Source organism: Lissotriton vulgaris, chromosome 12 (genome assembly GCF_964263255.1).
Source record: "Lissotriton vulgaris chromosome 12, aLisVul1.2, whole genome shotgun sequence".
NCBI classification, from domain to species: domain Eukaryota; kingdom Metazoa; phylum Chordata; class Amphibia; order Caudata; family Salamandridae; genus Lissotriton; species Lissotriton vulgaris.
In genome coordinates, this window is record NC_141700.1 from 156981045 (window position 1) to 157005504 (window position 24460).

A 24460-nucleotide genomic window follows, 5' to 3' on the forward strand; every position below is an offset into this window, starting at 1 on the left:
GAGCACGTAAATTCGCCGATAGCATGATGTCAGCCGCGATATTAATAGACTCTTGTAAGGGTACAACACTAGTAGCAAGCCTCGTCAACCATTTGGACTCTTGCAGTGCAAGGTCGTCCTGATGTAATTCAAGTAGATAATTATATATAATACCGATCCGTGTCGGTCTACTAAGTATTGTCAATAGACCGTTAGGCAGTATAGATGTTGTATTTAGTTTCTTCAAAATAAAATCTCGTAACTGTAAATATTTAAAAAAGTCATTCTGTTGGATTGCATAGGTGTCTTTAAGCTCTTGAAAAGATAATAATACATCGTCTTTGAAGAGTGATCCAACCACTTTTAAGCCTTTTTCCCCCCATACTTGCATTCTATAATCCCAAAATATAGAAGGTAGTAGTGCCGGGGAGTCGCACGGAGTATGATAATTAACGCGATGCAACTGCATGATTTTACTAATCATGCGCCAACCCTTAAAAGCGGTGTAGACCAACTTAAATTTCGTTCTCTTGTAATAGCTAGGCTCGTAAAAACGAAGAAGCATCTGTCGTGCTCGTGGGCCAAGTAATAAGTAAAAAATATCAGGGTCCTCAAATTGAGGTGGGTCATTTCCATTTACCGCAAACTTTATATTCTGTAATAAACAAGACAAATAATATAATATAAAGTTAGGGACGGCCCAGCCTCCCCTCAACATAGGAAGTGTCATGAATTTAGATGCCCGACGTGGGGATTTCCATCCCCAAATAAATCTTTCCACCGTTGCTTGAAGTTTCCGCATTTCTAAAGGTGGTACCTCAAGTGGAACTGACCTGAAGAAGTACAGCACTTTAGGGAGTATAGACATTTTGAGTACATTACGTCGTCCCACCATCGATAAGTGTAAGCATTCAATTTTTTCTAGTTGTTGTTTTATAGAGCCTATAAGATCGGTCCAGTTGACCATGACCAGATCATGAAGTGATAATCTAATTTTAATACCAAGGTACTTGGCTTCTGAGGTTACTCGATTATCATTAGGGCATAATCCTGACGTACATACAATTTGTGTTTTTGAAATATTGAGTTTGTATCCTGCTACCCGACCAAACTCTTTAGTTATAGCTTCAATCTCGGAAACTGCGGTGTCTGGGTCTGATGTCACAACTGCAATGTCATCTGCATATGCTAACACACGCATGCTGCCCCCCGGAAAGATCATGGATGGTATATGTGATGATATGGTTAATGCCTGCAGCAATGGGTCGATGTAAATAGCAAATAAAAGTGGCGAACATGGACATCCCTGGCGTGTACCACGGGAAATATCTACATACCCTGACAGCTGTCCTGACATAGAAATCTGTGCCCTTGGATGCCTATACATAACCTGGACGGCCTGCAGGTAACGAGGTCCAAATCCGACTTTAGTCATAACAGCCCACAAATACGGCCATGAGACGCGGTCAAACGCCTTTTCTGCGTCTAAAAATACTAAGCCTATATTCTTATGCGTCGTCTCGGCGTAATCCAGGGCTGCAATGACTCGAGAAACATGATTAGTTGTATCCCGCCCAGGTAGGAATCCGTGCTGTTGATTAGAGACCAATCCCGGGACCACAGAGATCAGCCGGTTCGCAAGAATTTTGGAGTAGACTTTAACATCCACATTAATAAGCGATATAGGCCGATATGAGCCAGGCAGATATGGAGGCTTATCCTTTTTTTAAAAAACTGATATAGTGGCGTCGTCCCATGATGGGGGTGAATGTCCTGACTGGGCAGCTATGAATGTCTCTAGCATATCTTTTTTAATGATTGGAAACAATTTAAGATATATCTCTAATGGCAGTTTATCAGGGCCTGAAGCCTTGCCCAAAGCTAAACTTGTAATGGCTGTCTCAAGTTCTATCATCGTGATTGGGGCTTCCAATTCCTCTCTTTGTGTATCCTCCACCGCATGTCCCGGATAACACCTGTTGATAAACTGCTCTATTAACTCTGGGGAGGCATTATCCTGAGTGTAAAGCTCGGTATAGAATTCTTGAAAAACTCTCATTATGCCTTCAGGTGTCTCTATCCTCAAACCTTGTCTATTTTCAATAGAGGATATATGTTGCATCACCTGTCTTTGTCGCATTCTCTGAGCAAGACATCTCCCTACCGTCTCACCATATTCATACCTTTCAGCCTTATACAATTTATATTGAGAAGCAATTTTCTGATTCCAGACCCCTGTAATTTTAGCCTTACATTTTGCCACTTTATCTTGAGTATTACAACAGTCCTGTCCTCTCCTTATGTCCCCCATCAACTCACATTCTGCATTAGCCAGATCTTGCAATAGCTGTTTCATTGTTTCCTTTTCCTTACGTTGCATTGCCCAGCCATAGCTGCATGTCTCACCACGCAACCCCGCTTTGAAACAATCCCATACCATTGCACTTGTTGAGGATCCTCTGTTAATATCAAAAAACTGTTGGGACCATTCTAACATTTGAGAGACATACATCTTGTCAGCCAGAAGTTTCTTATTAAATGTAAAAGGTCTTTGCAAGCGAGGTGATCTAATAATTGTCATATCCAACACTACGGGTGCATGATCAGATGTGATACGTGGCATTAGGGACATCCGAGCACCTACTAACAGGTCTCGAGTTGAAAAAATATAATCTAAACGAACATATTTTTTATGGGGGGGAAGAAAAAAAGTATAGCCAGAATCAAGTGGATTTAAAAGTGGCCAACAGTCAACCAGTCCATGTTGAAGCAATAATTGTCTCAGCCCCCTAAAGACCTTCTGTTTTCGACCCCTATAATCTTTAAAGGTTGGATCCCATGTGTTTATATCCCCATGGATGTTGAAATCTCCCATTACCAACACGGGGGTGCCCCAGAGTGCTAATTCAACATTCAGAAATTCAAATATAGAAGGGTCGTCACTATTTGGGCCATATACATTACATATAGTCATAGGGATGTTCCCTATCATACATTCACAAATTGCCCAGCGGCCCATATTATCAGCCTTAGTTCTTGTAGATACAATACCTAATTGACGACCCAAAATAGCAACGCCCCGATTCATAGTAGACTGTTGTGATGCAACTAGAACAGTATATCCTAATTCATTCAACACTTTACGGTTTCCCCATGATATATGTGTCTCTTGGAGACAGATAATATCTGGTTGTATCAAACGTATTTCATGCATCACTTTCCTACGTTTTACCACATTGTTCAACCCACAAACATTAAAAGAACATATTCGAAAATTAGTACTAGCCATTTTTTTCTTTTACTTAAAGTAGTAAATAACAACCATCTCTTACATCCAGAGCTTTTCATTTCAATATCTCTCATGTCTTGTCGGTCTTGAACTGAATTTTTTTCCCCCTTTTTTACCCCCCACCCCCACCACCAAGTGCCCGCCCCCCACCCATCATCCCCCAAAGCACCCCCTCCCCCATCCCCGTGACCCTCCCCCAACAATGAGGCAATAGGGCCTATTGCCCCTTGATGTGTGTGAGAGTACCTCCAATGCCTGTGGAGATCATTATCGAAACTAGAAACGGAGAGCCCTGAGATTTCAAAATAGAGAAAGAAAATGTCACATGGTAATCGAGTCTATGTCATCTCAGGGTAATGAGTTCAAATATTCTTTGGCTGAGACTTCTGTTGTAAAAAATCTCTTTTGGCTTTTATAAATCGTTTTCAACGTGGCAGGTTGCAAAAGGAACACTTGCACCTCTTTTGCTTGAAATGCAGGAATTAATTGGCGAAGTCGCCACCGGTTCTCCACTGTAGCGTGGCAATAGTCAGGGCGGACAAAAAATTCCACCCCAAGACCTGATCTCTTTTTATCTGGTCGTGCAAGATCATAAAGTAGCTGTCTAGCCAAAAAATTATTTAAGGAAATCAGAATAGCCCGTGGATATCGAGTGCCCTGGTTTGCTCGTGCAGATTGTGGCCGAAATGGGAAACGATGAGCCCGTTGAATTTCTTGCGCCCATTGCCATTCCTTGACTTCAGGAAATGCATCATTAAGTAAGTCTATAACAAACTGCCGCACATCTTGGCGCTCGCGACCTTCGGGCACCCCCAAAATGCGTAGATTATTACGCCGTAGCCTATTTTCTAGGTCGGTCAACTTCGCGTTCACATCAAACTTTTGCGCCTTGATTTCCTTAATCTCGCTTTGGGTTTGAGTCATTTGATCTTCAAGTGCGGAGATGCGCCCTTCTGCTTCGGTCATTCTATCCGTAAAGTCGTTGCAGGTTTTTGCTAAACGGCGGACAGTATTCTGTAGCTTTTTACAGGCATTATGAGTTTTTTGATGATCTGCTTTGGCCTCTACCCTTTGGTCAGAAATTGCCTTCAATACCACGTCTAGTGCCTCCTGGGCCGTTGAGCCCATATTGTATACTGCTCCACCTGATTGTTCAGCATTGGAATTAGGATTATTCTCGATTAATGCCCAGTCGGGAATTTCTGTAGGTCCAGGGTGGCCACCATTATCCTTAACCTTATTGCCGGCAGTCAGGTCTGCCCAATTTAAATTCCCTTGCTCAACAGCAGTAAGATCAAGAGATAGTCTCCCAGTGTTTTCTCCATCATCCTCCAGGTCGCCCTCGTCTGCCTCCTCCTCAACCTCTTCCTCTTCCTCTATCTCCTCTGAGGCATAGGAGTGCTCTGAATGTTCGGATAGTGAATAATATTCACTATCCTTGCTGCCGACAGGATCCCCCTCTCCAAGATCAGTTTTATTTACTGTGGTAAAGATTGATGTGGGGGTAGATATTAGAGTGTTGGTATTATTAGAAGCGGGTTGTGTGGACCTGGGGGAGACTACCAAATCTAATAATGCCTCCGTCAGGGTGGTATCTACCACATTGTCGATATTCTCCACATTTTCCATATCCCCTTTCGCCTCCATACCCTCGGCATTCTCCTTTTGGGGGTTGACCTCAGTTCCTGTACCGCTTATGGCTTTCTTCATTTCTGAGTTAGCAAGGATTTCACCCTCAGAAGGGGCCGCTAATTCAACACCAGGACTTGCAGAAGCCGATACTACGTTCATTTTTGATGTCACCATTTTGCCTTTAGCTTGAAACATTTGTGTAATCTTTGGAGTTCCAGCCAGGAGACCATCAGTCTCTATACCATTACTAAAGTCCTGCTTATTTTTAGCTGCTAGAGCTGCACGTGTGCCTATCTGCATCTCCCCAGTCGCTCTGGTCTTCCCTCCACGTGCTATTTTAGGTGCCATAATGAAGAGTCTAATTATTTCTTCTTAATATCAGTCTAGATATCTAATTAGTCAGAGCAAAGAAATAAAAACGTTGAGTATATGGGTAGTAACACCAAAATACCTGGTAGATGTCTCTGCCACTGTATATGCAACTGCACGTCAGCAGGGTTCGACACCGGTCTCCCAATATTTAAGCGTGAAATCACAAGTCACAAAGATATTACACGGACTCAGCTCAGTAGTATTCCATGAGCCACTTGAAACATCGCTTGATCCGCTGTTTTCAACCTTTTCAACCTTTTCACTCCATTGATGTATTATTACGTTTGTATTTGCGGGATTTGCACTATCCCACCGCTCTGCTCCGTCCGACTACAGCGCTGGTTCAGCCCAATCAACACCCGGGTCAATGCAGCTCCTCCTCTGCCTCGGTTCAGGCTCCAAATCAGCCTGAAACCTAGCTCCGGTTTTCGGCGTGTAATGACGGGTTTGTAATCCGTTTTTGCAATTGCTTCTCGGACGCCGCTGCTGCCGCCTCTGCACTCGCCGCTTTCTTGAACGTAAACACAGTTTCTCCTAGCCAGAGCCTGCTCGATCTCCCAGCCGTTTTCGGAGCCCTCACACTCGCGTCTGACCGTCAGACGCCATCTTGCCTCAAATGAATTGTTTGCAGGATGAGCCACCAAGTGCCAGCGCAGGGCATTGTGACACAAATGAGTTGCCTCATATAAATCACAAGTACACATACAATTGAGTTAATGTAGCCTCTATTTTGACACACATGAATGCATACAAAAAAAGTATATTTTTCAGAAAATAGATTTAGCTCTTGCTAAGTGCTCTGGGACCCCATACATATGTGAGACATGTATGTGTTTAGCCACCAGTAAAGATTTCATGGCTGGGAAAGACACGGCTCTACTGGCGCTTTTATTGTGGTTGCTCCTACTTCTTGAAAATAATGTAATTTTCACTCTTCCCACCGAGTGTACCTCGGTGCACTTTCTGTTTCAGAAAAAAAAATTGGACATTGCCTGCTCTTGTTTTAGAATGAACAGGCTGTTGAAAAAATGTGCACACTGTCTCCAAGTATGTGTGTAGAGACTAGCTTTGTTGCTTTAACAAACATGGCTCAACTCTTGGAGTTCCATCCTTTCTAAATATGCTTATTCAACCCACAAGGAGCCAGCCCATTCATCGTTCCCCTGTGTAAACTGTTGCCCAGTGCAGCTTTGGAATTAACCTACAGGAATTTGAACAGGACTGTTCTTGTGAGTTTCTCGCACCATTCTCCTGACTTTGCATTTACTTTCTGAATTGTCTTTATTATTATTAAAGGTTCTAAATAAAGCAACACAATCTGCCCTACTTTGGCCCACTTCTGGATAAGGTACATTATGGCTGAGTGAGGGTCACGAGTTGATGGATCTTTGGCCATTTGTCCTCCTACTCACAACTGCAAGATAGACTTACAGTAAAAGTCTGGGCTGCATGCGCTTGCTAATGCGAACGGTGTTGTGACATGACCCCCCCCCTCCCCCCCCAAGGGCTGTTAGCGGCAGATGAGAAACAGTTGGAATTGGACGGCACCCGCATCTTCAGTGCATTGTGAAAGATTGAATTGTAATATTATGCAACCTCTGCAAGGGGAGTATGATTAGTAGGTTGAGTCCAATATATACATCAGGGTAATTAAACTGTGGCGTCAGTGGGGAGTGGTTCTCTCAGTTTAGTCTAGCTATTGACCACGGTATTTTACTAAACCCCTTTATAAACCTCTCCTTACTCATCTGTTTAAGGTGAGTCACGCATTTTGGAAATTATCTGCCTTGGTTTTGCCCCTTACTCTTTCATATGAATGAATTGTGTTGAACCCTCTCAACCATTGTAGCTTATTGTTTTCAATTTGCTTCGATTTATTTGACTCCTTAGTTTGCTCGGGATCTCCTGGGGTGTGGTCCACAACACGACTAATGGCCATCTGGGGTGACCTGCTGGTGAAGGGCATGAGTGAGCTGAATCCTGCTCGTTGCTTTGGAGCAGACTGAAGTTGGTATATGATTTGTTGTATTTTCCTCAAAGGTCTGACACTTTTTTCTGGAGTTTTGCATAAAGTTCAGAAATGCCTTGACCCTTTTGGGTGATTGATTGCAGAGAGTAAGAGTGGGGGATGTTTATACACCCACCTGCCTTGCCAAATATTTTTCATCAATGCAAATTCTGAGGAGACTGAGGATATGCATTCTCTCACTCTGTTGAGAGCTTTACTATCTTGCTTCTGTACTCCATTTTCCTGGCACTCCTATTTTCCTGCAGATTTTCAGCGTCTTGGGTACATTGCAAAGACTTGGAGGTGCTTCGCGTATTTTTATTGTTAAACCCCAAGCAGGCTACAAGGTTATGCTAGACTTGTGGTGCACATAGTGGAGGGTTGGTATTGGCATCCCACGGCTCTGGGGCAACTGACAGTTGGTGGCAGCCAATTAGTAATGCTATGGTGTTTAGGCTTTTTAAGTGTACCCATTGGAGAGCGGCTGCTAAAACCCTCATCCATCCCCTGGGAAAAATATTTTCAGCCTTCCTTATCTTCAGTTATTTGCTTTAGCAAAATCAGCTTTTGTGTGCTCACATGTCATATACACGGAGGACAGAAGCTCTGTAAAAGATTGCCTCTATATCAACAGTTATGGTCACCTACATCATTAGTCAGCCTTTCTGTCAGTTCCATATCTTAAGGAGCTTAACCCATATCTTGTTTCTGGACCACAGTCCACATTCAGCTCAGAGACCTAAACTATGGCTGATCATATACTCTGATACAAATTTGTTTTGTCAAATGTTTTTATATTGGTGAAAAAGTGGCGGAGGATGATGATTTAATGATTTATTTGCTTTCTGACATATGAATTACTAGCCATCCTTTTTATGTGTACTTTTTGTTATGTAATTGGCATATTTGATCTACTGCAAAATGTATTATGAATTTTATCTATTTGTATTGTTGGTATGATAATTGTTGTTTGTGTACTTTTGTGGTTTTTATTAGCCGAATAAAGTGGTTTTGACTGAGCTCAGAGACCGGTCTAGTACAATGCACTGACTGAAACCAACTCCAGATTTGGCCAGCTACAGCTCCTCCTCCTTTTAGGTGTCAGTCCTGTGACTTAATTGTCCATGTGGTGTTGACCAGTTGGTGCGCCTAGTAAGAAGCACATGAAAAATGTCAACGAAACGGCTCTGCTGCAGTTTAATGAGCGTATGGTTTTTAGGTCTCGCCTACACAGGGCGCATGCGTTGCGTAGGAGGGGCTTTAGTCGTCGCTCTTCAAATTTTTAAGCATGCACTCGTGCTTGTGGCAGCATCCACCTTGCGGGAGCGAGCAGGGGAGCGCCACAAGTACGAGTGCAGAGCTTGAAAAGTGAAGACTCTCCCAAGCGCACGCGTACCACTCGCAGGCTCACCTCCTGCTTCCCCCTCTCTATCACAACAGCTAACTTTCGCGGCCGCCGGGCAGCGCTTGTGTTTTAGCTCTTGTTATTTTGTATATTTGTGTGTGTATGCAGCCTATGGGGAGTTTGCGCCTGAATATAGTTCATAATTAGAGCAGTAAAACCACACGCTGTGGGTTTTTTGCTGGAATGATTTTTGCCATATAAAGCCTGATGCAAATCGAAAGCTTCCCACATTCCAAGTTTTTGTACTTTACATTGAGGCACACGTGTATTACTGTGTTATCCCCGTTCTGGGATATAAAGCTCGAAATGATGAGCTAAACGTGCACCCGGTAAATACTGCAGTCGGCGATAATGGTATGTATGCTGAATGCAGTTACCACCAGGAATTGTGTGGGAGACATCATGAGACCTATGTCTCCCCAATGCTACCTTAGGGCATCTGAGGCATGACACAACAATTTAAGCCTTGACATTTGCTTTATATCTTGCCCATAGACAATAAAGCTGTTCTATGGAGAGAGGCGATCCGGCCAATCAGAAAAGCTGAAGATTTCCCAACAAGTCAAAGGCTTGCAAAAGACATTTGGGCTAGGAAATAGTAAATTATAGTTCAATGAAGTCAGCATTTGTCTTCAAACTCCTTTTCTGACAAAATAAAGAACTAGCATTAGCAAAGCCGATGAGTCTTGCCTTTCGGACCTATTGGTTTTGCTAATGCAGTTTTCGGATGCTTTGCAGTAGCGCTTAAAAACAAAATGCGTTTGGCCAATGCTGCACAGCATTGACAAACCAGCATTTGCAAAGCAATAGGTCTCGAATTTATGCGAGTTTAAGCTACTGGCATTTTCAATGATAATTCCTTTTATTTATGTTTAAAAATAATAGGCATTGTCAATAGATTAAACTTGCGTAAAAGCTAGACCTATTGCATTGCAAATGCTTGTTCGAGTTTGGAACACAATTAGATTGGTCATAACAAGCCACCGGTGGCCCAGTTAGAGACTTCAAAAGAAGTACTGTGTATTTGGCTTGCTATTGGATGGAGGTGATGCAGCATCTGGCCTTCGGCGCCAATCCCCTAAATCAGTTAAATGTAAAGTTATGTGATATGGCCGTTTGGTTTATTGGTTTAATGAAGTCTGAACAATCTGTATACTAAGATGCTTTTCAGAGTCCACTTTAGTACCCATGTGCTATTTGTTCACCTAATGTTTTCTTTTCATTGGTTCAGCATTTTCCTTCTTGGATTATTGTAGGACGTTTTATCTTGATACAAATGTCTCTCCTATCTTCTTCAATGGTTCATGTTGTAAATGCCCCTAGGAACCCTAGTTTGCTGCTACAAGACAACTTAGAACATACACCATGTCAGATATCATAACAGATTGCCTCATTTTGTTGGTAAACCTTGGATTACATTTTCCTTTTGTGCAGAAATGCTGCCACTTTCTAAGCTGTAATTTCTCCAAAACCAGCCCAGAGAGCCCCTAAAGATTACTTGGGGAGAATTATCGTATTGGCCCTAATGACTATCCCCATCTTATGAGAATGGAAACGTCTGCTCCCTCATGCCCTTACCAAACATGCGCCAATAGAAAGCAACTGAACTCCAAAGATAAGAGATGACCACAAAGCCTTCCATTCCAAGTTAGGCTCCTTTTGTTCGTCTTGCAGCGATCTGCTAATTAGGCTTACTTTCCTTTTCACAGTTTGGACTGATGTCTCTTATAAGTGAAGCGTGTGTAGAAGAAGAAACTTTATTGCGTGATTTAAAAAACCTTTGCAAGTTACAAAATATTAAAATGTATGTGTTAAAAGACAGTGAAAGTTCATGTCCTTGTAGTAAAAGTCCCCCCCCCCCTATTTTTGTCCTAGAGTAGACCAGCATGGGTGCCCAGCCCCCTTAGTCAGTTGGTATGATGGCTCTAACTGGTTGGCCTTTTCTAGGTAGCTGCAGGGGGGACTTGCCAAATTATTATTCTGATGAAGGATCATATTCTTGGGTACCCTCCCCTAGTTTTTTTACAGCTCGATCCATAAACCTTACTAAAGCACAGTTTAAATTGGTGTTCCGTGGGTCAAAGCAGGCCAAAACTGCGGCTCCTCGTGATCCGACCTCGTTGATGTTCCAGAATTTCCTTAAGAGGGACCGTCTTTCCTTCAACCGGTTTGGACAAAGGCATAGGATATGTATTATGTCTTCCTTATGGTTTCCACAAAGTCGACAGTATTCCTGGCCGTGGTCTCTTTTCCATTTAGGCAGGTGACACGACAAGTTGATAACTCCCATTCTCAATTAAAAAAAACTTAATGTGGTACGTGCGGTAAAAGGTAGGGTTAGGTACCTCCTGAGGTGTCAGCTAAATGTATGATAGCAGGGTCATCCAGCTGTGGCTTCTTTTTGCTAGACGTGCCTTGTCTTCCAGTGAGGAGAGTTTTTTTACACTTATTTTGCTAGCCTTTTAAATTCATTGTGGCTTACTTGAAGGTTCCAAACTTCATTCACGCCTAGAGTTTTTAGACCTCTTGCCCAATATTCATGCCCTGGACGCCATAGTTTCGTGTTAAGGCAAAACCATAGGTGTTGCGCTAGGCTGCCTTCCTTCAACGACCTCCATTTGTGACAGCACATTAAGAACCTCATAGATCTGGCCAGTGATTGGTTACAGATGCCCAGTTCCAGCCTAATTTGGGCTGGTGACGTTTGTGTAGGTAACTTGAACACTGTTCTATAGATTTTTGCAATAGTTTTTTCTAATTGGCCACTGTCCAATCCATTTAAGACCTCTCTTCAGTAAGTTAATGTAGGAATGACTTTTGCCTGTGCTGCCTGCAGTGTTGAGGCAAATGTTGGGCCAAGTAACTTCTTGTGAATAGAACTAATTGCAAAAGCTAGTGCTGCACCCTTCTTATTTTGTTCTTCTAAGTGAGTTATGTATCTTCCGTTTTTGTTGAAGAGAACACCTAGATACTTGTGGGAGTTGGATTCGGCAATGCTTTCACGATTTAGGACCCAAGCAAGCTTCTTTGCCCTTCCTGGACGTACCACCAAAATTTTTGTTTTCTTGTTTTTTATCAAGAGCTCGTTCTTATTTGAGTATTCGGAGGTAGCGTCCATGAGTCTTTGCAGCCCAATCTTTCTTTTACTTAGAAGAACGGCGTCGTCGGCGTAAGGAAGATTTGACAGCAGGAAACCAGCTAATTTGGGAGCATGAGTTTACCTTGTTTAAGCCTTCAGGAAAGTCTGATAGGAATAAGTTAAAAAGTATGGGTGCCAGGACGCACCCTTGTTTTAAGTTTTTTTGTCGTGAGGATTGGGCGTGACAGTCTAGAGCCGTCCCCGATCTTGATCCTGACCCATGTGTACTGATGTAGGAGCTTTATGGCTCTTAAAAGTCCATTTGGGATGTTCAATCTAGAAAGCTTTTGACGGAGCTTGCCCCTGTTGATGTTGTGAAAGGCAGCTTTGTAGTCTATGAATCCCATATAGAGCGAGCAAGTACTGATCTCCGCCTGACCTATCAAGCAGGAGAGTCATAAGATTGACTGAGGTACCAGTGTTGCTTGTAAACCGGTTTGATTCGGAGTAAGTACGGAATGGTCGTCAGCCCATGCCCGGAGTGAGTTGAGCAATATCCCGGCAAAATACTTTGCTTCATTGTCGATAAGGGCAATTAGGCGATAATTCTCAGGAGATTTTTTGTCCCCACCTTTTGAAGATTGGTGCAAGAATCGATCCCTGCCAAGATGGCGGAATGATGTTATTTTGTAGGATAGAGTTGAAAAGTGGAGATAGCTTCGAAGCCCAAAAGGTTGAATCCACCTTGAACAAGGCCTTAGGGATTCCTCCTGGACCTGGGGCTCCATCCTTCCGACCCTTTTTGATCAGACTTTCAAAGCGTGTGTATGGTATACAACAAAATATTATTTGCACATTTATTACAATGTGATAATGCTTAAGAAGACGCTGGTTAATAGTGCATGGTTTACAAGATCAGCATCTGATGGATTTAGAGTGGCTTAGATGGGTGCCCCTTTCGGCAGTTGCCACAGTTAGGATAACTGTTAAATTGATTGATTTTTGTCACCAAACTCTGGTTCATTCTAGGCTCATAATGTGTTTACCAAATGTGTTTTTCTTTCTTTCTTTACCCACATGGACTTGCCAGGATGAAATCAGGGAGATAAAGGAGGAAGGTAACCTAGAGGCCCTTCTCAACTCTTTGGATAAGATTAAAGATGAAGCAAAGAGCCGAGTGAAGCCTGCTTGGTGAGTATGGTGTTTTGTGCAGATGTCCACAGTTTCTACACAGGAAGGACATAAGCATTTGGGTGAACTGTGACAAACCTTTAGTATAAACCTCACCAGATTCCAGAATACTGGGCTGTTTTAAATTTAGCAGGTATATATCTGTGGAGTTGGAATGTAAGACCCCAAGAGGAAATTGAATTTTGGACTCCGCTTATCGACTGGGAGAGAGCTGTTGGATCCTGAGCATAGCTGTAATCAGTGCCCGAGTGTAGCACCAGGGAAGATAAAACACTGACAAGTTTCTAGCTTTCCACATCAGATCTTAAAGTTTGGAAAACAACCCCATTCCAGGGACAAGAAAGTTAGAAATTCTGCAGACTCTACTTGTAAGAATCGTGCTCCTTTGTAGACTGTATGCAATAAGCATTTTTCAAAACTGTACAATCAAGAGTCCAGCAAGAGAACTTCAAATCTAAAGAAGGCAAAATGAAATGAATCAAAAACCACCCACGGCAGTGATCATGCAAACTTGAATGCACAGACTAAACAACTAGATACCATGGACAAGTCTCACTACACACTAGATTAGGGCTACTTTAAGTATGGCCCAGGGACAGCTTATGGCCCTCCTCACCTATACATGTGGCCCCTTGGGCTCCTGTTTGTCACTTAGCAGTGACATTCAGAAAGCTGTTAAACCGGCAAGTGTTTATCTACATATTAACAGAAATAAATGGAAACGGTGTCCTGCTCCACTTGCATTAAAAACACCTTTATTTTATAGTCCTTATTCAACAAACGAGAAAAAACGACTTTTCAGAATTCAAAAACATTTAATTAATTTACTGAAGTGTTTCTCCTTGGAGCATCAGATTATGTCACTTCCTTGAAAGGCATTTTCTAAAAGTGATAGTTTTCAGTCCTGAATTTGTAAACATTCATGCATTCTTGGTTCCGACAAAAATGTCAGTCGTGAACAAAGAGGCAGGTCAGATGTCATGGGACCCTCTGTGTGGACTAGGTTATTATTATACATGTACCAATGAAGCCGCCTCCAACCTCACCCTTTGGTTATCCAACACCGCCGACAACTTAGCACCACTGAAAAAACGTCAACACAAACCTGGCATCAAAAAGGCCTCATGGTTCAACGACGACCTCAAGAAGTCCAAGAAACTGTGCCGTTCCCTTGAAAAGACCTGGAAAAAAGACCCATCCACCAGCAACAAGGACGCCTTCAAAAGCGCCATTCGTACTCACCACCAACTGATCCGAAAAGCCAAGAAAACAGCATTCAAAGATCGACTTGACAACAACGCCCACAACAGCAAGGAACTTTTCAACATCGTCAAGGAATTTTCCAACCCCTCGGCCAACTCCAACGACATCACCCCCTCTCAAACCCTCTGCGATTCCCTAGCCTCTTTTTTCCACAACAAGATTGCTGACATCCACAATAGCTTTGACAACCAACCCGGAAGCCAACCCACCCTACCATCAGCTGACCATCTTCCCCCCGCTAACACCCTTAACGCCTGGAACCCAATCTCCACTGAGGACACAATCCGCCTGATGAATTCCATCCACTCTGGTTCCCCCACAGACCCATGCCCTCACCACATCTTTAACAAAGCAGACTCCATCATAGCTCCGCACCTCCGAGACGTCATCAACTGCTCCTTCAACTCCGCTACCTTCCCAGAAGACTGGAAACACGCTGAACTCACCGCCCTTCTGAAAAAACCAACAGCAGACCCCACCGAACTCAAAAACTACCGCCCCATCTCGCTTCTTCCATTCCCGGCCAAAGTCATCGAGAAAGCTGTCAACATCCAGCTCGCCGCCTTCCTCGAAGCCAACAAATCACTCGACCCCTCACAATCTGGCTTCCGAGCCAATCACAGCACTGAGACCGCCCTCATCGCAGCAACAGACGACATTCGAACTCTACTGGACAATGGAGACACAGTCGCCCTCATCCTCCTCGACCTCTCTGCAGCCTTCGACACAGTCTGCCACAGCACCCTCCTACAACGCCTCAGAAATATCGGAATCCAAGGAAAGGCACTGGAATGGATCACCTCGTTCCTCACCGGAAGAACCCAGAGAGTTCGCCTCCCACCATTCAAGTCCGAGGCCTCTGAAATCATCTGCGGCGTACCACAAGGATCCTCACTCAGCCCCACCCTCTTCAACGTATACATGAGCCCCCTTGCGGCCATCGCTCGCCAACACAACCTCAACATCATCTCTTACGCGGATGATACTCAACTGATCCTATCCCTCACCAAGGACCCCAGCACCGCCAAAACTAACCTACACGAGGGAATGAAAGAAGTCGCTGAATGGATGAAACAAAGCCGTCTGAAACTGAACTCAGACAAAACAGAAGTCCTCATCTTAGGTAAATCCCCCTCTGCATGGGACGACTCTTGGTGGCCGGAAGCCCTCGGAAAAGCACCCATCCCGACAGACCACGCACGGAACCTAGGCGTCATCCTGGATTCTTCACTCTCTATGAACAGACAAGTCAGCGCCGTATCCTCTTCCTGCTTTAACATTCTTCGCATGCTCAGAAAAACATTTCGCTGGATCCCCTCCGAAACAAGGAAAACAGTCACCCACGCTCTGGTCACGAGCCGACTGGACTACGGAAACACCCTCTACGCAGGTACTACCGCAAAACTCCAGAAGAAACTACAACGAATCCAAAACGCCTCAGCCAGGCTCATATTAGACATCCCACGCAACGAACACATCTCTGGTCACCTTAAAGACCTCCACTGGCTACCCATCAATAAGAGGATCACTTTCAGACTGCTTACCCACGCACACAAATCACTCTACGACATCGGACCAGAGTGCCTCAACTCTCGACTGTCCTTTTATACCCCCTCCCGCCAACTTCGCTCCTCCAGCCAAGCCTTCGCCACTGTACCTCGCATCAACAAAACCACCATGGGAGGCAGATCCTTCTCATACCTGGCTGCCAAAACATGGAACTCTCTCCCCGATTACCTTCGCCTCACCCAGAATCACCTAGCGTTCAGAAAGCAGCTTAAAACATGGATATTTGACAAATAATCCTCCTCCCCTTCCTAAGCGCCTTGAAACCCTCTGGGTATGTAGTGCGCTATATAAATGTTATGACTTGACTTGTATCAACATACATGAGACTTTGTACAGCACACCTTTTGTACTCCTATATTTCAAGGTGCTCTCATATGTCAAGTGATAATAAAGAAAGACCAGGCAAAGTGAAATAAACAGTTGCCTAGATTCACACGGTTTGGCCAGGTGGGGAAGCCAGGACTGATCCCTGTTTCAACACTCTTAATACTTACAGATAAGAGAGAAATGGCATAAGGAGATTGTGATTCTATTTAATTACAGTTCAATAGTCAAGTTATTTATTTTGTGCACTTGACTCACCAAAGATAGCAATAGCAGAGAAAACACTTACCCCATGGTGCTGTAGAGGGATAGCAACTCAGATACAGCATAACACAGTATTGTCAAATCTATGACTCTTCTAGTGGCTAGGGGCTTAATTTAGAGATCTGTACGGAATAAAACCCTTAAAATAACTCCATTACTCCCTGTTCACACTATTTACCTGCTCTACGCCTGGACCCTGGTGTCATCAGTGTGGCCTCTGTCATACCTCAGACCATACTATTGGCCTTTGGGAACATTTTTGTGAGTACCCATGCACTACATTATTTGAAATCCATAATTAAAACTTAAAGCAACGATTGAGATGGCTGGAGCCCACTAGGGATCACATTGTAAACCAACAACGGATAACGAATCCAACGCATTACAGGAAACCACACAAAGATGTAGGATCTGTCTGGCTAGCACCATACCAGGGTTGCACATCATGTCTATTCAAGAGAAGTGTAAACTAGCTACTCTGGCCAGAGAATTCAGTGAGACTAAAGGTGACACCATGACTAGCCACCTACACTTTAGAATACCCACAAACAGAAGATCGTGAGGGCTTTAAAGCAAAGAAATACACAGTGGATCACAGCACCAAGAACGGAGAAACCCACTATCTCCCAGGAAATCACTCAACTGGCTACTACCTATCAAGAGAGAAAACCAAGGGCTTTTTTAGCACCTGCGCCTCCAGCAAAGTGTGGATGCAACGTGAGAACAATTCTCCCAAGCCAATTATAACAATTTGAGAATAGTAGAGAAGAACGGTGCAAGCACCTGAAAGCAAAACTCCTCCCAAGATCCATATCTGAGGCCAATCCCCCATCAAAGTTGTCTGGAGTCAGATACTCACAAACACTTAAACATGATCCAAGTGCCAAAACAGATGCCATATTATAGCTCTGATTGTACCCCGGATTGAAAATGAATGACTCCTAAAAAATTATTCAGAAAACCCAGTATTGTAGGGAGATGGAGAGTGGTGAAAGTGTATGCAAGAGCCTTACCATTAACAGGAACCAATGATCGGTCTACAAATCAACCTTGAGCTTGTGTGTTGCACACTCCACTCACTTGCCTCCTTGATTGTAGCAACTTTCCACATTTCTCTAGTATAAATCTGTGATCTGGCACCATACCTGCAAACAGAAAGTTCTAATATGAGAGTTTAACCTGTGAACGTCTTGAGAAAGTGGAAACCCCATACAACCTGTAAATGCATCTGAAATACAGTTGGTCTCACAAAGTGGACATATACTTATCATATAACTTTTAAAGCCTTAAAGCAATCACTGCAAAATGGGCTTTTTGCCAGACCACTCATGTAACAAATTCTATGTCTCAGACATGGCACATACCCAGCAACAGTGCAGCAACAAACAGTGCCCGTCTGCGTTGGGCAACTCCACACAAAAAATAAAGCTACCTTCTGTAACTTTTAATGATTAGCACCCTGAAGGAATATTTGAGTTCTTTAACTGTGTGTAACCGAGACTCTTGACGATCAACCCAATCAAACAGTAAAAATCCAAACAGTAATACAGTGACCAACAAGTGATACAACATAGTATTTGGCATCTGAAAAGGACAAACTAAAATGTCAACATTGGCACACCTTAATAATTAGGAGGCTGATACTTAATTTCACAATTGGGCAAAGAGATAGCAGGGCAGTGCAGTGGGCAAAGATCCCTTCTCTCATAACACCAACCAGATCATTACGGGAGATATGGCAAGACATGCCAGAACCCTTGTAGCCAAAGATAGGCTGTCCTGTATTCAGTGTGCACATTTTCTGTGGATTTTAGTAATTTTTTAGCAGTGTTTTCCAAACCTTTTGAAATCGATGCTTATCTTGCTACCTAACCCCCAAAATAGGCAAACACTGTGTTTTGTGTAGTGTCTTCCCACTGGGCAGTACAATAGACTTATTCTAGACTGTTTAAACACAAAGTCTGTGTATTGCACTCTCACTCATTTCTCATTACACTCGCACTCACTCTGGCAGGACTATGCCTGGTTTACAGGACTTTCATTGGAATAAGATTGCTGTATTAAAATGTTTTAAGAAACAAGTTCCTTAACACAGTTGGGGGACATTCAACTTCTCCTTGCTACATATTATGGCATTGTAGTGGTGGTCAACCCTGCCAACAGCACAGTGCCATAAGAGCCTGTTGAGGATTGAATTGTAGCATATTAATTAGTAGGCCTGCATTTCTGACTATATTATGGTACTGCTATTTTTTGGCCATTCATAGCTGCCAAGTATCCTCATGGCAGATGTCTCACTTTATACTGCAAACAAAAATAGAGAGTAAAGGGATTTTATCCACCTTGGTGGACGGAAGGGTACTCCTAATCCCCTGGGTAGGAAGCTATATAACAAAAAGAGGAGTATCACCATAGATAAGGCTAGAGAGCGATATCGGTGGGATGGAATTCTAATGAAAAGAAGAAGTCCTTCTTTGTTTTTAATAAACCCCTCACTCACCGACCTGGTCGCTGACCTGCTTCATCATCGGGGCCACCTTGACAGCCGAGTGCCATCAAGGTGTGCTGCAACACCTGGGATACAGTGGAGCGGGTATGTGAGTGATGAATGTAAAGAAAAAAGTCAGTGAGTTAAAATTTGTCCTGGTATGGCTTATACAATATTTTATTCTAAGACTACTGGACAAAAGTAAAAACAGTGCGTGTCGATACAGTGATGGCTTTATTCTGACCAAATGTATCTGTGAGGTATGTGTGAGGTCTACATGTTTCAAACCGTCATGGAATTTACCGGTTTTTCATCAGGACCAAAAATAAAGGTGTTGGGTGGTCAGGGTACACTAACACCCTGCCGTACCTGCAACCCTTTGTTCCCAAATAACAAAATTAGTTATAGGGCAGAGGAAGAAGCAACCCAAAAGTGGTTGCATTAAAAGAAGAAAACCTACCCGCGGGCGTACGGAGGGGCGAAATAGGTATACGGCTGTATACAGACCACTGAAACTAATACGTTTCCTATACTGTGGCATCCCTTCCCTCTAATCCCGTGCAGCATTCTAAACCCCTAACAAGGAGTTTTTTTTCTGCTTTTAATGCAACCACTTTTGGGTTGCTTCTTCCTCTGCCCTATAACTAATTTTGTTATTTGGGAACAAAGGGTTGCAGGTACGGCAGGGTGTTAGTGTACCCTGACCACCCAACACCTTTATTTTTGGTCCTGATGAAAAACCGGTAAATTCCATGACGGTTTGAAACATGTAGACCTCACACATACCTCACAGATACATTTGGTCAGAATAAAACCATCACTGTATCGACACGCACTGTTTTTACTTTTGTCCAGTAGTCTTAGAATAAAATATTGTATAAGCCATACCAGGACAAATTTTAACTCACTGACTTTTTTCTTTACATTCATCACTCACATACCCGCTCCACTGTATCCCAGGTGTTGCAGCACACCTTGATGGCACTCGGCTGTCAAGGTGGCCCCGATGATGAAGCATGTCAGCGACCAGGTCGGTGAGTGAGGGGTTTATTAAAAACAAAGAAGGACTTCTTCTTTTCATTAGAATTCCATCCCACCGATATCGCTCTCTAGCCTTATCTATGGTGATACTCCTCTTTTTGTTATATAGATGTCTCACTTTGTCAGTTCTGACGTTTTAACAAACATCCCGATGTATTCTGGAACATACTTTGCTGGCAAAATTGTAAATATGGCCTCACAAACACCAGCAGAAAAGTGCAGTTGGGTAAAAAGCTAGGATCAGCTCAAGATATAACACATATGAATGGGACACCTTGCGACTGACTTTTGAGGGTATGTTGAAGGTATAGTTGTGGTTTCACCACTATTCCATGCATGGTGATATTCTTTTCACAGGTACCTGCCGCTTCAGCTTGCATTGAATGTTTAAATCCTGGGGTGTTTGACTGTTGTCCTGAAATCAATACAGACATGTTAGAAAAGGGGACTGATTTATCAAACGGTTTTACTTTTCTGTGTGCAAACGTGATAATACATATTGGTCAAGATTCCTAAGAGCTATCCCTTTCATCAATTAAACACCAAAATATTAAATACGGTTTTAATATTCCCAGATTCTCTACAGTGTATAAAATATTTGGATCAGACCTAAACCTATTTCTAAACACTGCACCTTTAATCCAAGCACACAAAACGTGAAACAAAATGAAACACATTTTAGCGACCTTTTTTAAACAAAAAAACTCGAGCAGAATAATCTTAAACCAGTCTTTCTTTCTGCTTCCTTGTATAACAGTTATATTGTGTTGGCCCCTTCAGGTAGAACTATAAATCATTTTCTTCCATTTTCCTTTGTTTGAATGGCATTTAGGTTTTTGGTTGTGGAGGTGTTTATCAGGGTTTGTATTTACACCGATGGGGGGCTGTTTCCTTTTTTTAGTGGGGGTTTATCAGGTATTACAGATTTAATTGTAAAACCGGATATCCTACCCAAACACTAAGGTGGTATACAAGCAAAAAGGATGACAATGGTCGTCAAAATGCTACCACAAACGTAAATTCATGGAAGTTATAAACATTCAAAGTAAATGAGGTGTGCTCAATGAAAGCAAGGACACTGTCATCTCTATAGTATCGCATGTAGGCGGGAAACCATACACATGAATTAGAAAAAATGTTCAGACCACCACCACAAGAAGACAGTATCAAGGTCCGAGGTTATAGTGGGTCCTTTCAGTTGCAGGTATGCCCTCCCCTTATCCATCACAACAATGCAAGGACATAACTTTATTAAAACAAAATAGAAATGGGTCTCCTTACTAACAGTGCCCATCCATCTCCCCTCACCTTAGAAACTGCTATCTCAATTTTAAATCCTACAGGAACCTAAATGGTGATCAAACTGCACATGGAATCACAGCAGTTAATCTAGTGATTGAGCCTTGTACAACGTCCCCATGCATCAATACCTTTCTACAATATGTGCCCTGGATATCCCACATTTCTGCAACAAAACTCTTCACAAAGGAAGAGACTGTACATGCTGAAGCAGTCAACGCTGAGGAAAGGTGATGTATACTCTTGCGGTCCTATCAAATTACACACCATTCTCAAATGTTGATAAGACTAGTAAATCCTCAGAAGGCAAGCCAGACACAAGGTCACTGCAGAAATATATGGTCCAATACAGTATATTGTGCAGTAGACATGCAGAGTTCAGGCTTCAGAGAGATTGGAACTGCAGTAGTTTGCACTGTATTTTACATTCATACAGCAGGCTTGTACCAGTAGGCTTCTTGTCTTTAGCAGTATATATGCTGCTATTCATGTTATTCTTTAACACGTCTTTTTATGGGTGGTTTCTTGAATTTTTAATGGTCTGGGTTTATTCTAGTAGATCGAAAATGCTGAACAAAGACCAGGCATCCCTGATTTGTAATGATAGCATATGAGGTAATCAATCACAGCACCATGCTGAAAACCCAGTGCCTGGAATTGTAACCAATCATTCCTCTGCTCTCACATGCAATATTTTGTATAGGTCCTGTGACTGATCTACTAGTGTACTTCAGGGGGCACATTGGGGTCTTCCTTTCACCACTACATTACAAATTGGAATTGGGAGAAAATGTTGGGCCTGAATGTCACAAAACGGAGATTTTGATGTTAACTGGCAGTAGGACGGAGAAACTCTCCCCCCCCACCCCCACCCCCCCCCCCCACACCCCCCCCCCCCCCACCACCACCACCACCATCCTTAAGGGCAGCCCACACCGCAACACACTTCAGAAATTTCAATGTAAACTTTCATTGTCCTTTATGGGATTTGCTTAGATATTCCTACACCATCACCCATTCACAGAGTAATTTGGAAATCAACATTAGAAATTACCTTTGGCTGAGCGGAAAACTCATTTTCTGACCATTTACAAAAAGGAAAAACAAAGTGAAAGAAGGTCAGCTAGATTGTTCATTTTTTCCATTTCTCACAACAGAGTCCCAATGAAAGTTTGTCTAGTAACACCATTATGCGAAATAACTAGTTGTTGGCACATATCAAAATTACGTATTATTCATAATTGGTGCTATTTATTGCACATGAAAAATTCCGATCTTTGCATAAATTTCACTTTTGACCTAGGTCCATTGATAATCTGGGTCTAGGATTTATTTTTAGGTCGGAACAGTGGTCTTCGTTTATCATCTGGAATTTTAGTCCCCTTTTTAGGTTTCGCTGGGGGGCGGAGCCGTTAGGCTCCTCCTCCAGAGAAATCTATTGAGTACAGTAAGGCACTATGGAACACGCCCCCCGTCCCATTGGCTAGCTCCATAAATGGAGCCTAGCCATTGGACGAGGGGCCTGTCCATCAATGCCGGACCAGACACGGGGGCGTTCCCGAGATTCTTTGGCTTTTGCCGACGTCACGCGACGCCGGGAACGCCCCCGAGTCTGGTCCGGCCGGGCCGTGCTTGCTGCTGTCCTGCCTTGTTAACTACATTAGCAAATGAGGAATTAACCTTCACGAAACCGTGCCCGTGAAATACGCTTCCAAACGTTCCCGACGCCCCATTTTGCCAGCTGACTAGTCCCCATTGGTGTCGATGTAAGTAACTGTCTGCATAGAACATTGGGGACATCTAATAATTTACTATGGCGAAAATTACAATTGATTCATGTAATATTTTGGATTTGGCATTTGTGACTAACAACGACATTTTGAAATGTCATTTCACCAGTAGTATTCCCCTTGAAAACTCAGCTGCACGTTGATTCCGCGTTTCCCATAACGCAGACACGTGAAACGGGTGCAGTGAAAACTATCTAGCTAGGTGAAACTGTAAGCAAGACCAACTCGGTTTCATACAGTGGCGCACATAGTGCACAACCCATTTAGGGAATGTTTAACCCGTTCAAATAAGGAGGTGAAAGGCGACATACAGAGCCGTTGTCTCAAACTGCCTCTGCGTCTACGACCCGGGAATGTCATATTTACAGACTGTAGCGCATGCGCATCTCGGACAAAGCACTGTCGTGTGTATGAGAGAAAATAAAAGTTGAAATGATGGAGTGTGTGATGCGTTCGCCCACAAACCTTGTGAAGTAAAAGCTATTGTTATTTTAATAACCCACAGAAATGTTATTTAAAATAAGCGCAGCGAAATTACTCTAATTGGTGTAATATTGGGTGCCAGCCTGTGGAATAATTTTGAGAGGGACAAATTTGCTCTTGGTGCGAGAGAGCGGAGTTCTAGTGCCGGTTTTAAAGCATCACGAAATCACGCAACTGTCACCAATCTAGGTGTCTCGGTTGTTGCAGTGTCCTGCACCCGACAACTTCCGGCTACGGAGGTCAGGCCGGTGCCACCCGGACAGGGTCACTCGCCCTTCGGACATGCACCACTGAGAGAATATGAAGGCACTCTGTGGAGGGCACTAATCTTCACCGGAAATATATACCTATGTTATGAGACATATGAGACACGATCTCCTTGTACCGCCGAGTGCCGGACAAAAGGGCCGGTTCTACGCCAGGCGTGAGAAGCTCGCGCAGCCCTGTTGTTTTATTTCCTCGTTGCACCATCTGGAACCCCGCAGACGTGTTTTCTACCTATAAATGCAGGATGACAGAAACTAGAAACGAAATAAACCGTGCCTATTGACGATACCAGTCTCCCCCTGATAATTCCAATCTGGCAACTCAAACACTGTACGTGTTCAAGAAAAAAGACAGCCACAGTTTTTTTTTTCCTAAGCAATAATCCCTCCTTGGGCAGCATCCGACTCCATATATGATTCAAAGTATATCTGTACAGCGCAGATACTGGATGCACGTTGTATTTTCTCCATATTATGAGGCTCATCCCCTTCACCAGTTAGAAATGGCCTTCGCTGGATGCTGTGGACAGAAAATTGCTCTTCGGAAATGAGGTAATTTCCGGAAGACCCCTTCGCATCTTGAGCGGTTATGATGTCTAGTCATGTTTACTGGCTGCTTGCAGGTGGTGTTTTATCGGTATTAGAACTTTCTTTGTTACGACCAGATTTTTCGGCAAGGAATGAGCGCGAGGTTGACAAGCTGTGACCAACGTGACAG

General features: G+C 43.2%; 1 protein-coding gene across 1 annotated transcript in view; it reads left to right on the plus strand.

Annotated features, from left to right (window-relative positions):
• Positions 1-24460, plus strand: part of PMF1 (polyamine modulated factor 1) — a 75520-nt gene that overhangs the window by 20242 nt on the left and 30818 nt on the right. The window contains exon 3 of the mRNA XM_086946411.1: positions 12855-12955. Coding sequence (XP_086802537.1) covers positions 12855-12955 — 101 coding nt within the window. The remainder of the gene's footprint in view (positions 1-12854; positions 12956-24460) is intronic.